At 39.7% G+C, this 13,422-nt stretch overlaps 2 protein-coding genes across 2 annotated transcripts; one reads left to right on the forward strand and one right to left on the reverse strand.

Moving 5' to 3' along the window:
• Positions 1-351: 351 nt before the first annotated feature.
• rnf115 (ring finger protein 115) lies at positions 352-7,320 on the forward strand. Its single transcript, XM_034127571.1, is given in 10 exon segments — positions 352-387; positions 389-505; positions 2,860-2,918; positions 3,125-3,179; positions 3,414-3,697; positions 3,824-3,892; positions 4,009-4,081; positions 4,165-4,258; positions 5,275-5,390; positions 6,106-7,320. Coding segments are annotated over 10 exon segments (1,023 nt in total). The 3' UTR covers positions 6,226-7,320.
• A 43-nt stretch (positions 7,321-7,363) lies between these two features.
• gba (glucosidase, beta, acid) lies at positions 7,364-12,973 on the reverse strand. Its single transcript, XM_034127517.1, has 12 exons — positions 12,801-12,973; positions 12,575-12,646; positions 12,263-12,454; positions 11,624-11,770; positions 10,773-10,906; positions 9,951-10,123; positions 9,763-9,852; positions 9,528-9,675; positions 8,800-9,024; positions 8,233-8,396; positions 8,009-8,125; positions 7,364-7,927 (listed from the first exon to the last, which is right to left on the reverse strand). The coding sequence occupies exons 2-12, from the start codon at positions 12,639-12,641 to the stop codon at positions 7,822-7,824; spliced, it is 1,563 nt and encodes a 520-aa protein (XP_033983408.1). The 5' UTR covers positions 12,642-12,646; positions 12,801-12,973; the 3' UTR covers positions 7,364-7,821.
• Positions 12,974-13,422: the final 449 nt, after the last annotated feature.

The following is a 13,422-nucleotide window of genomic DNA, read 5'->3' on the forward strand; positions in this document are numbered from 1 at the left end:
TACTCCTGTCTACTTCTGGTCTTCTTGTGTGCTCGAGGTTCGGATTTGCCCTGAAGAAAAACGGAAGAAAAACAGGGGAAAAAACTGAAAAGAATGAGGAAAAACTAAACAAAACACACAAGTGGTCAATCAGGAATTAAGGTGGGTAGCAATTGGAAAAATTGTTGGGCTTTTTTACTTGTGCAACTTTGAATGGATGTTTTCTATAGTTCCATGTCTTAGAAAACCATGAGAAATGTTGAGGAAGCGTTCATATAATGGATGTATTTGAAGAGGTTCACATGTTCCTGATTAAATGCCTTGTTCTTCCGGTCTTCTTCTGTGCTCGGATGTGCCCTGCTGCCGCGGTGCATGCCGGGCTGGAGGCGGACAGCTGTCTTCAGGCTGCTGGAGGACCGACGTCAGTGTTTGTGCGGCTCTGGGGAAGATGGCGGAGGCTGCGGCTGTTCCACCGCATCGGTTTTTCTGTCACTGTTGTAAGGGAGAAGTGAACCCCAAACTCCCGGTAAGGCAGATGTTTTCCTCTATTTATCTTTCATAATCTCCTGTATAAAATGTGCGCTTGACAAGTGAAGCTTTCTCCGAAATACCGTTTGTTTCGCTTGCTGGCTACAGCTAAACACTAGCTAGCATGTTAGCAGTTAGCGGCGTTTGTTGTTGTTAACTCTCTAAATAAACTCGTGACACTCGCAAATGTCTTGTTCTAAAAATCGGGCATTAAATAAAAAATCGACAGGTTTATTAAGGCATGTATGTTTTTGACACTTTTGTCAAAGTACTGTGCTTGACGCCTTTCTTTGACAGCTTGGGGGTTGTTGTGTTTTGCACAACACAGCTGAGGAAGATCTGTGCTATTACCTTGTTATTTAATGTTAAAGACCGTGTATATTGTTTGATATAAGGCTATTTTCATTTCCCCCTTCGTTTCCATTAAAACACACTCTTGGCTGGGCGAGTTGGGGACTTTTCTGGAACGTAAACATCTCGTTTTAGTTTCAGTTTTAAAGATAAGCGTAAGAGTAATTGGATGTTGAGAAGCTGACTTGGCCAACAGTTTGCCAGACCTTAACTCTCATATTAAAAAATGTGTTTTCTACATCCTAGATAATTGTGAGCGTCTACTATTTACACTCAGTCACCAGTTTATTGGGTTCACCTAGCTAAAACTAATCCAGTCTAGTACAGCATCAGGAAATCATAGGTTCAAAAAGGTTATAATGGTTTAATTAGTGTTTTAGAATAGGTGTTATTTTTAAATGTATTTTATCATTTTCAAAGCTGTGGTCTGTAGTTGACCTATAATGTGGTAAAAGATGATTAACCAAACTATATCAATTAAAAAAGATAAAATAAGTGTTTGTTCCTGCCCTAACACTAAGGTGTGCATCTTGATTGTTTCAAAGGAGGTGGACAACATGTAGCCAACTGAGTGTATATTGCATTGTTTATATCAGTAGATCAGTCCACCAGATCAGCTGCATCCTCAGTTTTATGTTATGGCTGAGGGTAATTCCAGCCTGTCACTGACTCTAAACTGGCCTGCTTGTCTCAGACACACTCAGTCCTGTGGCATCTCTTCACTGAGCCAAATGACACCTACTCACTACTACAGTGTATCCCAAAGGCTGTCTCTCAGTCATATCTAATTATGCAACACATGAGCAAATGACACACAACTAAAATAATCTATTTACTTCTTATTTCTGATTACCATAGTTTTACACCCCTAAATGTGTTGTGTTAACCAAGATAATAGAGCGTGTTAATTGTCCTGTGACAAAATAATCCATTGAGTATAAATATATTATATAATATTTTTTAGACCTAGCTTTTTCATCAATGTATTTAAGGATGAACAATATATTCCTTCACTTCTGTTCCCATGTTGAGTAATTCTGTTTTACACTGAGGGGATAATATCATCCACGCTGGCTGGTGTTTTCCTCATTCAATGCAGTGGTTTCTTTAACACACACTCAGTTAGGTGTGGTTGGCAGACCAGCTCTACCTCCTGGGCTACATTCATAAAACACACTGAAGATTGTCCTTGCAAAGACAAATGCAACACCATTTTGCTTTGTTGACCAAACCAGTCGGCAAATTGTCTGTTTTCAATTAGTTTATGTTTACCTTCAAAAGGTTGAGTGAATATTTTCAACATACTTTGACAATAGGGCAAATACAGTATATGGATTTTCTTAATTTCTTAAAAAAAAATCCAACTATGTTTATTTTTGATGCATCACGTTAGACAAAAAACACGTGCTGAACAAAAAATGCAATTATGAGTTGTGTTGTCTATTCAATTTATATTGTATTTTAGTATTATTTCAGATAACAATATCCAATATGATTAGATGATGTCATGACGTAGTCATTTAGCTAAAGTAGAGCTAAAAAACATTATGTAAAAAATGATAAACCTTTTTTGGTTCTTGCTTCCCCAGTGTGAGAATGTAAAAATGTTCTTGGTATTATATTGTTGCAGACTGAATATCTTTTAGACTGTTGTGCACTTTTGGTCGAACAAAACAACAAAACCAACATTTTAATAGTTATAGTAGTAATATTAGACTTTTAGCTTCACTGCAGAAACAAAAAAACTGAATCCAATAAAATTACAGTTAAATAAGAACAGAAAAGTAGGAATAAACTAAGAGAGACTATACAATAAGATAGTAAGATAATAAAACAATAACATTTACTATTAAACACACACCAGAAAGAATTAATTAAAGCTTATTAAAATAAAAAAACAGGAATGAAAGAGACTCTTAGATTTCCAGTAAATTAAATGCTGAATTGTTTTATTGCGGGTATGACTTCTGTGTGACCCAGTTCTGTCGTGATTCTCTCCAGGAGTATATCTGTCCGAGATGTGACTCAGGGTTCATAGAGGAAGTAACAGAAGACTCAAGGTGAGACATTCATTATTCTACGTATCTACCTCACTTCTCCAGACAACACTTAGTGTTCTCTTCTTATTCACATGAACCAACATATTTTCTGTAGAAGCTTGTAGGCTAGCCATACAGCTTTGTCCAAGACATCACTAAACCTGAACATGTGTTAGGGTTCAGTGGACATTTCTAATAATGTGTTTCTTTTGCGCATTTCCCCTCAGTCTCCTAGAGGGTGGCGCTAACGGGATAGATGACGCAGCCACACAATTTGCAGAGGTACAAGCTGACCTGAGGGATTTTGGGGGGGAATAGGGTGGGAGAAGATTGATTGCAATAATTGTTTACGTTTTAATTAACTTTGTCTTTCCCTACCCTCTCCTCCCTGTCCTTCTTTTTGCTACTGCATGTTTATGTCCTCTCTTTTCCTATTGTGCTGCCTGCTTTCCTATCCCTAACCCCCTTTCTGTCCTTCTCCGGACCCTTCCCTGTCCAATCCCACCCTCCCTGTAGCTATGGCACCTGTTGTTACTGGAGCGGCCATTTACAACAGACGCTGACACACCGGACTCGGAACCCCGGCTCCCTGGAGGGCGTTTGGGGGGTCTGAGTGACCTGGGGGGGTTGGGAGGGGGACCGATCGGGGGGTCAGTCCCAGCAGGCCTTGGGGGACCTATGGGGAGTCTACTAGGGGCCGGGGATCACTGGGGACCGGGACGCCCGCCTCGCCTACACAGCCAGAGGAGATACCGCTCCAGAGGCAGCAGCAGACCAGACCGCTCTCCTGCTGTGGAGGGGTGAGTAACCCACACCCCACCACGCATACTCCCACTTAGAATCATTCAATAATAACTGTGCTATTACAAACTTTTCTCCTCTGATTTTTGGTGATGTCATTTTTATATTTTCTGTCTGTTCATTAGGATTGTACAACAGTTTCTCGCCGGTCTCTTTGCCAACTCTGGAGTCCCCGGCTCACCTCCCCTCTCGTGGTAAGATGACATCACAGCAGCGTCACAGTGTCAGTGCTAGCATCACAGTGCTAGCATCACAGTGTTAGCATTACAGTGTTGGCACTATTTCTTATCAACTTGTCTGTCTCTCTCAGGACGGGGATGCTGCACTCCAACCCAGGGGATTACGCCTGGGGACAGGGAGGGTTAGACGCTGTGATAACACAGGTAAACCAAAATGAGCTCCAGCTTTATGTCCTGGCCACCTTGTGGATTTCTCTGATGTTTATACATGTGTGTTGTGTGCATAGTTACTAGGTCAGTTGGAGAACACGGGACCTCCTCCAGCAGAGAAAGAGAAGATCTCTTCTCTCCCAACAGTCAATATCTCTCAGGAACAAGCAGGTTAGTTAGTCTTTGTTTTCCGTTTTTCTCACTTGATCTCACCATGTTAGTTAAGTCCCTGAAGTGCAAATTGAAATATTGGACAAGGATATAGCTGGATGCTCTGTATGCAACAAATGTATTTAGACAATTATCCAAGTGCACATCTTTGGTTGGACTCACTTTTTGTGAATACATTATTAAGTATTGATTTAATGGCATCGCTGAATTCTTAAGTCACTACTGAATTGTACATGCATACAAAGGAATGTGTCCTCATATATAGTAAATAAAAAAACGAGAAATGCTAAGAGCACATCTGTCATTATGTTTATTCGTTTTTAGTTGTTTAGAAGTCTGTGCAGCACTTGGATACAGCTTGAAAAGTCACTTGTGTAGCCATCTGCCAAAAGAAGACAAAGAAAGCGTGTCTCTTTGGGACGAAATGCCCATTAACCTTGAGAGTATCAACAATGTTTTCCATATTTACTATTTTTGCTTGCTGGTCTTTCACATCCCATTTTATTCTTTCCAAGTCCTCCTCTCCATCTGAGCTATTTGACTTCTTATATGTGCGGTCCTATTTTACCAGTCACCTGTACCTGTGTGGTTTATTTAGGCAGCCATGCTTCAAGTCTGTTGATGGCTGTCTTGAGAAACCACGACATATCCTTCTTTTTTGTATTTATCTGCCAGGCTTTTAAAATCTTTTTGTATACATTTGTTCAGTAATTAGGATAGACCGTGCTTGGTAGTTTAAACGTTTTAGTGCTAATACACTTTTTGATACAGAACTAATGATCTGTTGTTTGTCCCCTAAACATATGTATCATTAAGCGATAATTAATGTATTTCACTCTTGCCTTCAACTCCTAACCCTTTAACCCCTCGCCCCTATTCCCCTTTTGTTGTTATTTTTCTTTACTTGCTTGCAAAGTGCTTTGAGCACCAGGAAAAGCGCTATATAAATTACATCTATTATTATTATTAGGAATCACAGGGGTATTTATAAATGCTTTTTCTCTCCTCTGCTGCAGACTGCTGTATGGAATGTCCGGTGTGCAAAGAGGACTTCGCAGTGGGAGAGCCAGTCAGACAGCTACCCTGTAACCACCTCTTTCATTCAGACTGTATAGTACCCTGGCTGGAAATGGTGAGTCATGACAAAGAGGGTGGAACTTTATATTATAAACTCATAAAATAGGTCCTTACAAGGATATAATATACAAGATAATATACAAGATAATATCAGCGCTCGTGCTGTAATTATCTCATTGATTGTTCTTAATCGTTTTTCAAAAACAGTGGAAGTTGGAATAAGGAACAAAGGAATAAGCTGTATCTGACCCTGGCTAAATAGGAGTAGGAGTTGTAGGAAAAAGTATTACGATAGTTATTCAGATCAATCCATTGTTTGTTTTTTTGTCTTTTCATGAGCTTTGTGGAAAAGGAAAATGTAGAATATTGCCATCCTTTTTACTTGTACTAACTAATATCAAAGTAAAGTATGCAGTACAATAAAAAAACAATGCTAAATGCAGGATTTGTTTTCCCAAGCTCACATTGCTAATATTAGCTGTGGGGAATTTTGCCAAGGGTTTTTTTGAGTGGGCAGAGCCACAACAAAAAAAGTTATTAGTCAACAGTCAGAAAAACATCGCCATTCAAGTAATTGTTCATACAAAAATCACAAAAGATTTCCTGCTTTTCTCTTTATATGACACTAAACTGACAATCTTGGGTTTTGTACCGGCAAAATCCTGCCATTTAAAGTCAAAGAACAGCCTGAGCATCTGTTAAAATAAAGAGTCCACTTGATAAACTGCCAAAAACTAATGCCATGTACTTTCTGTTCTGTGGCCACACAGCATGACACATGTCCAGTGTGTAGGAAGAGTTTGAACGGAGAAGACAGCAGCAGCCAGCCCCCATCAGAGTCCCCCACCCTGTCCATGGACCCCCGCACACAGGAGAGATGGTCCTTCTGATACCCTCCACCCGTCTGATCCCTTGGTTCCCCTCGCCCACATCCACCACACGAGAAGACACAGCGCTTCTCACTCGCCTCCTTTCATCTCCGTTGCGGTCATAATCATCTCAGTCGGATTTTTCTACTTTTATTTTCTATTTTAATGCCTTTTCTCCTCAACCATGTATACAGATTTCCATACAGACGTCTTAACGGTCGGTCGAGGTCAAGGAGACTCTTTTTTTTGCCGCATAAGAAACCAGCCTAGATTGATGATGATGATCAAGCCCATGTCTTCTCTACTTCCATCCCTCAAGCAACCTCCTTTGCCATCTTTCTTAAAATGCACTGCTGCGTTACACTATTGTGGGGAAATGCCATACTTTATATCATATACCACGCCCTCTTTACAGAAAATGAGCTAAGTCCTGCAACTGAGCCCTGGACGGCATAACTGTAGGGTTTACCTTCACTCTTTGTATTTACAGAGTCTGGACTTAATAACATGAACACCTGTAGCCCTGCAATAAACCCTATGTTTAAGATAAATGATGCATTCCTGTTGAGATTTTCTCAGGAAGAACTTGATTAACTCTGGTTATTTGTTCTAGTGTTTTGTTGGTTATTTGTTCTAGTGTTTTGTTGGATTGCATTCTAAAGAGGTTCATGTTATTGCGTCCATCCTCTGTAACGTACTTTAAGAACAGGACACAAAGTATTTTATAGACATCAGTTTGAGTCGCTGCTGTAAAATGGCCTCAAATAAAGCTGTGACTTTTAAATGAAAGTCACAGCTTTCTGGGAACACATCAAACACCATACCTGTAAGGGAATGAAAACCGCCCTTTATTGAATGATTTAAGATTTAAACATTCTCCTCCGAGTGTATATATTATAAACAAATGGCATCCCTCTGTTGTTTTATTCCTCTGTTTGTCTTTTGTTTCAATTTTTTTTATCACTTTTCTGATGTAAATAATTTTAGTCCAAGTTATGGTTTGCAAAAGGAAAAAAAAATGAGAATGGAGACACAAATGTGAAATACCTGGTTATCGAACTGTATATTATATATATGAAAAATGTCTATGATGTATTAATAAATTGACCAAAAAGATTCCTGGTTCAATTTTTCCTCCGCGCCCAAAGATACTTCAAACTTATATTTTAAGACAAATGCACTTTATTTAAAAATTAAATAGCAAAAGCATGAAGCATTTACAATTTCTGTACATCATTTATATTCTGTCTTTAGATATTGTAAGGACACTTAAACCATTTTAAAGCTGCCGATCAAGGCACCAGCTTCAACACAGGTCATCCTGGAGAACCAATACATACATTCAGTACTTTCTAAGATCATTCCTGATAGGAGTCAGTGCAGAAAAAAGCATTTTTGGCTTAGGAATAAAAGTCTAATTAGTTGAAAATACTCTTGTTTGCTGACGTTAAGAGAAATCGCCAAAACTGCACTGAAGTACAGCAGATAATAAATCAATCTTGCAACCAATTAATTAGAAAAGGTGTGTGAGAGAGAATCCAACGTTGTGGCATTTTGACATGAATAGAGATATTTGTGATTGAGTAGGAACAAATGTATGTCAACTTGTATTAATGATTATTGTGTATTCCAGGCAAGAGTGATCAATGAATGGTCCGGTACTGTGGAGGAGATGTAACCCACAGCGGGATCCCAGACTTCAAACTGGATCACGGTCGATGACCTACAAAACCCAAACACACAATTTCCTTTTTCATTCAATTTCCTTTCTTCCATATTTTACACTAACACACATTTGACTTACCTGTTGAGAATGATGAGCACCACTGAGCCATCTGGTCTGATGAAGGCAGTGTATTCCAGATCAGTGTGCTGATTGGCCAACACACCCACTCTCTGAGACCCCTCCAACAGGAACTTACTGTGTAATAATGTGATTTGGTTAGATTTCATTGGACCGTCTCCTTCAAATATTGGACGAGATGAAAATGCTGTTCCTGTAATATGAACAAAGATGACGTTGTTTACCTGAAGTGGGCGATGCTGTAGAAGTGTGGCTGCTTGTAGAACACATCCCGCTTTGCGTCCACTATAACAGGGCTGTCCACAAAGTTTTTAACCCAGTTTGGCCCACCAGTCTGATCCAACGCCAGGTTCCAGTCAGTCCAACCCACCACATAATGATTTAAGTCCTGCCGCAGAGAAAACACCCACAGTTTAGCATCTAGTCTGGGCTTTAACTTTGTATTAAGAGGCGGTGTTTTGTTTTAATTAATCACCTGGACTGGTGCCTGGTGTTTTGTTTGAATGTCACAAAGACAGCACATCTACATAAACAAATCCCTCCTGATTCTCAAGATGTCTAGATCTGAAAGCACTCATGCAAAATAGATAGAATGGAGGGAGTCCTATTTCATTAGAGGGAGAGTGAAGAAAGGAGAAACAAAACACCAGTCCCAGCTCGCAGGCGATTTCTGAAGAGTGTAAACCTGCACTGCAGCATCCAGGGAGGGGATTCACCTTTCAGGATCACCTCACATCTTTTTTTTTTAAATCCATCACACTGTCTCATGCAAAGATATAAGCAGACCTCACCTCTATAATGTCCCGTGCGTAGTGTTCAGCCCTGTCCCAGCCACCCAGCTTCACCCCTCTGTCTAGTGGGCTGAAACCAGAGCAGGCCTCGGTGCCAAACAGGTAATACTCTGGGAAGAGATGGTGTGTGACTCCCAGGCTGATCTCAGCTGGGACCAGGCTGTCCAGGTACCAGTGGACCGCAACGCCGTGAATGTACTTTCCTGCGTGAATGTCACTTAGGACCTGGAGGGACGAGGGGAGAAAAATAAGTGAGTTTCCACATAAAATGCAGAGGTAGTCATGAAGCATTACAAAGCTTGTTCAAAAGGGGAAGGGGTGAGATATATGGTATTCACTTACAATAGTGATATTTTCTCTTGCCTGCACATCTACGAACGAAAAGTAAGTCTGGTGCAAAATGATGGACAAAAGGCCCTTATTAGTGCTACAGTAGCTAAGAAGCTCATGGTCTCACAATAGGCAAGTGTCCATTTTACCAGAAACTTAAATGAACTTCAATTATGTTTTATTAAAATCGATGATCTTCAAATTGTTTTAAATTGGGTTAATTTATATTGCATCATATCTTAAGTTATCCAGTTAAAGTCGTAATGATTAAGACATTTTCTTGTCTTATACTGCTTTATGATACAATTCCTAATTTCCTTCCTGCAGCGCCAGAGTAGCCTCAGGTATAACAAAGTTTATTATAACTTTGCCAACTTCCTCTTCGTCCTTGGACTCACCACTTTAGCCCAGTGAGGCAGCAGCAGGCGGTTGTCATCCAGGATGAGGACGTGTGTGTGTGTGTGTGAGGACGTGTGCAGGGCAGGGCCGAGGTCCAGAGCCACCCAGTCCCTCTGCTCCTCAGGAGTGAAGCCAAGAGCCTGGAAACTGCAAGATAAGATACTTCTTAGTCCGTTGTGAAATCTAGGAGTGATGATAACAGTTAATTCTGTGTAATATAATGTGAGGAGAGACCTGTAGTTTGTTATGTGTCCTGCAGAGGGCTCATTCCCTGTGGTCAAAGCCCAGAAGGTCAAGTTATATTTAGCATATTCCTCCAGGAACCTGAGAGGAAAGAAAAAAGTGACCATCAGAATAAGTACCCCTTGGATGAAGCATTACAAACATGTGATGTTGCATTAAGGTAAAGCCCAACATGTCACCTGATATAGTACTGGGCCCAGGATTTGTGCTCCTTGCCCCCAGGCTGCCCCTTCAGAGAGCCTTTTCCTATGAGGGCCCCGTTAGTTTTCATCCAGGCGGGGGCGCTCCAGGCACTGGCCAGCAGAGACAGAGGGACAGGAGACAAGGCCTGAGCGCGCTGCAGGAGAGGGATCTGAGAGGAGGAAGGATTCCTACTCATTTTCAAATTCTAAATTCCAAACTTTTCCCGACTCACATTTCATGAATTCCTGACAGAACATATTTCACACATGAGAAAAAACTCGCTAGATGTTTAGCATGTTAATATCAATCTAATTGTCTATATGTACATTACATTATGACTATGTATGCTATTTCCAGGAGAAGGTAGTTAGGTACTGTAGCTCATACAAATCTATTAACAACAAACCCAGACATGTTTAAAGCATGGCATTTAATGGACATCAATTGATTTTTGCTTTATTGGTTTTTGGAGATGGAGTAAAACAGACTTAAACACTGTTAAACAAATACATTGGAGAAAGTTTCAATATAAATTAGAAATTCTATTTTAAAAGAGTGCCTTTCACACAAAATGTAGAAAGCAGGTCCAATAGCCATGAAAAACACTCTGCTTGTATGATCAATTTACTAATGTACATTTGATTTTTTTTTTTTTTTTAAACATAAATAATTAATAATATTAATAATAGTCTGAATGTATTTTTTCTCATTTTTTTTCCTATACTTATCAAGAGCTGGAAATCCCTCAATTATCATACTGTGTAGGCAGCATAGAGTTATGGATTGAAGGTTATATGTGAGTAGGAGATTATATTGACCTTCATTTTGATGTCCTCGGGGGCCAGCGTGAAGTTGTCTAGGTTGTAGTCTCCAGGTGTGTCGGCATACGTGTACAGACGGGTGGAGAAGTCACAGCTGGCCATGGGGACACGCACCACGCTGTAACCAATACCTGCCAGACACACAGCATCAAAAGGACTAAGGGCTGCATTATCATTCCACACCATCACTAGTGACCCTCAGATTGTTATGAGATTTATCTGGGGTTTTTTAACTACACTTATACTTTTCCTTTTTTGCTTTGTTGACATAATCAATAAAACCAGTTGATCATACAGAATACAATTGTATTGCTAACATGTGTTTGTTGTTTTTGGTTCTTTTACAATGTCTATTCACTGGATTATTTTTCTGGATAAGTACTAATCAATCAGTTCAAATTAAAAAATACTATAATAATAATATAATAAAAACAATTTGTCGTCTTATCGTTGTAGCTCTACTATTTTGCACTTATAAGCAGTATACTAATAATTGGTTTAGAATATCAATATCCCTACTTTTGCATAAAAAGTGGTCATTTCCAGGAGTCTTTTTACGCTGCTATGGACAATCTTGCACTAATGTACATTTCCCAAAGATATTGAAGTGACTGTTATTTTGTATATATTGATTGTTGTGCTTTTATTTATGTCTTAATGTGTGCATATGTATAAATGTGTCTGTTGATTGTGTATATATAGGATATACATATTTTTATATACATTTGTATTTTTGTATTCGGGATTGTGGGAAATTGTGGGTATTTCGATCTCTCTGTCTGTACACACAAACTGAAAGATTGACAATAAAGTGACTTTGACTTTGACTTGACTTTTACTGAGTGTACCTTCAGGGGAGAAGTACTGGCACAGCAGCTGGTCCTGTGCCCCGGCAGAGAGAGACAGGATGTTAATGGCTGCTGCGTCCGTCATGGCTCCTCCGAACCCCCTGATCTTCTGGTACTTCTGGTAGGGAACGATGGTCAACCTGAGACCTGAAAGAGAAGAAAGATGCTGTGGAATATTCTTTGAATTTTCTTCTAGATAAATCTTTAAATCCTGTTCGTCTATAAAATGTTACAAGTGGTCCAAGTGGTTGTTTGCTAAGTCAACTAATACTTCTTTAATCAATAAGTCATTTTTTAAGCTCTTTAGCTGCTGAATGACTTATGACAGAGACACTTTTGAGCAGCTATCAGGTAAACAACATTTTAATTTTGTGTGAGTCGAATACAAATCTGTTTTAGAGAGAACAGCCCTACCCAAGTGAATGTTTTGTTCACTAAACAACTATATTTAGTTTCCCGTCATAGTTTAGATAAGGAACCAGGAAGTCAAATATAATGTAAGAAGCTGGAATGGGAGAAATGTACAGATTAATCTATTCTCAAAATAGTTGGTGTTTGATTTAATAGATGACAACTAAACATTGAATTAATACATCTTTGCAGCTGTAGCTCCAACTCCACAGACTCCCCGTCTCTCACCTGCCCCGGTGCTGTTCCCCTGGACCGCCCCCCTGCCTGCCTCCAGTCTGCTGCCGGCCCTGCTGCTCAGGTAGGAGGAGAACTGTCCCAGAGGATGCAGGGTGACGGACCCCACACTGTCACAGTGGGTGGAATTACACTCACACACCACAGAGCCATGGCCAAAGTTTCTGGCAACACATTCATTGCTTCCTGGATGGGGAAATAAGTAATAGATACAGGATTGATTTGATGCACAAAAGACATATGTGTCCCTTAAAGCAACAAAAGAGGACACACACATTTGGGCAATTGCAACTTGTTCTATGTTACCTGTAGAGAGGGTCACTTCAGCTGTGAGGAAAACAAGAACCAAAAGTACTGATGAAGACAACGCCATTTTACCTGCAAATAAATAATGTTCCAGTGTTGCCAGGTAGAAATCATACAAAGTCAGCACCTGAATTGTTAAATACAGGTTAACAAAGACCCAACTGCTCTATTCATTTAGCTGACACACACATGTTATTGTCATGTCATTCAGAGAACATTATCTCACCTCAGAGGAAGCAGACAGAAACTCTGGCATGTCCCGCTGGTTAATTTAGAAAATATTCACCCTCGACTGTCACCTTAACTTTGTCCAATCTGCCATACCAGCGTTTCCTCAGACCCCTGTGTTTTGGCGTCAAATGGGACTTCTGGCCAGTCATGTGACTTTGTAAATATCACGTGACCAACCTCGCAGTAATGTGGATAGCCGCCAGGTGACGCTGTACCATAAACTAGGCTAAAGGAGTTCAGTTTGACTGCTGACTTTTTTTAAGTTAACAAAGACAGTACGAATGCTATTTCGTGTATATTTAAGTATATTATACAACCTATTTATTCGTATTGTAATAGCTTTGTCAAAGTAAAACATTGTACGTCTGAAAATATGGGTTTAAAAGTATTTCTGCACTAATTTCCCTCCTAGCTTCCCAACTCAATAACAAAAAGAAATTGTCTTAACTAGGTGGCAGATTAAACATTTTTCATTAATAAAAGGAGGCTTTTCAAATCCATAGTCCTAGACCTGATATTTTCCATGGCATCTATCTTATGTCTGAATACTAAAAACTGAGGTAATTGAAAATTAAGACCGCATTTTGAATTTACTGTTTTTTTTAAAACTGATGCCA

Source organism: Trematomus bernacchii, unplaced genomic scaffold, assembly GCF_902827165.1.
Source record: "Trematomus bernacchii unplaced genomic scaffold, fTreBer1.1, whole genome shotgun sequence".
NCBI classification, from domain to species: Eukaryota; Metazoa; Chordata; class Actinopteri; order Perciformes; family Nototheniidae; genus Trematomus; species Trematomus bernacchii.

What these genes read in the sequence shown, in the direction of transcription:
- gba (XM_034127517.1), bottom strand. Translation starts at nt 12,641, where the DNA reads ATGGCGTTGTCTTCATCAGTACTTTTGGTTCTTGTTTTCCTCACAGCT. An exon ending in GGACACATAACAAACTACAG is followed by an intron (nt 9,676 to 9,762) that starts GTCTCTCCTCAC and finishes CTTATCTTGCAG; the next exon opens with TTTCCAGGCTCTTGGCTTCA. An exon ending in TACAGCATCGCCCACTTCAG is followed by an intron (nt 8,126 to 8,232) that starts GTAAACAACGTC and finishes ATTATTACACAG; the next exon opens with TAAGTTCCTGTTGGAGGGGT.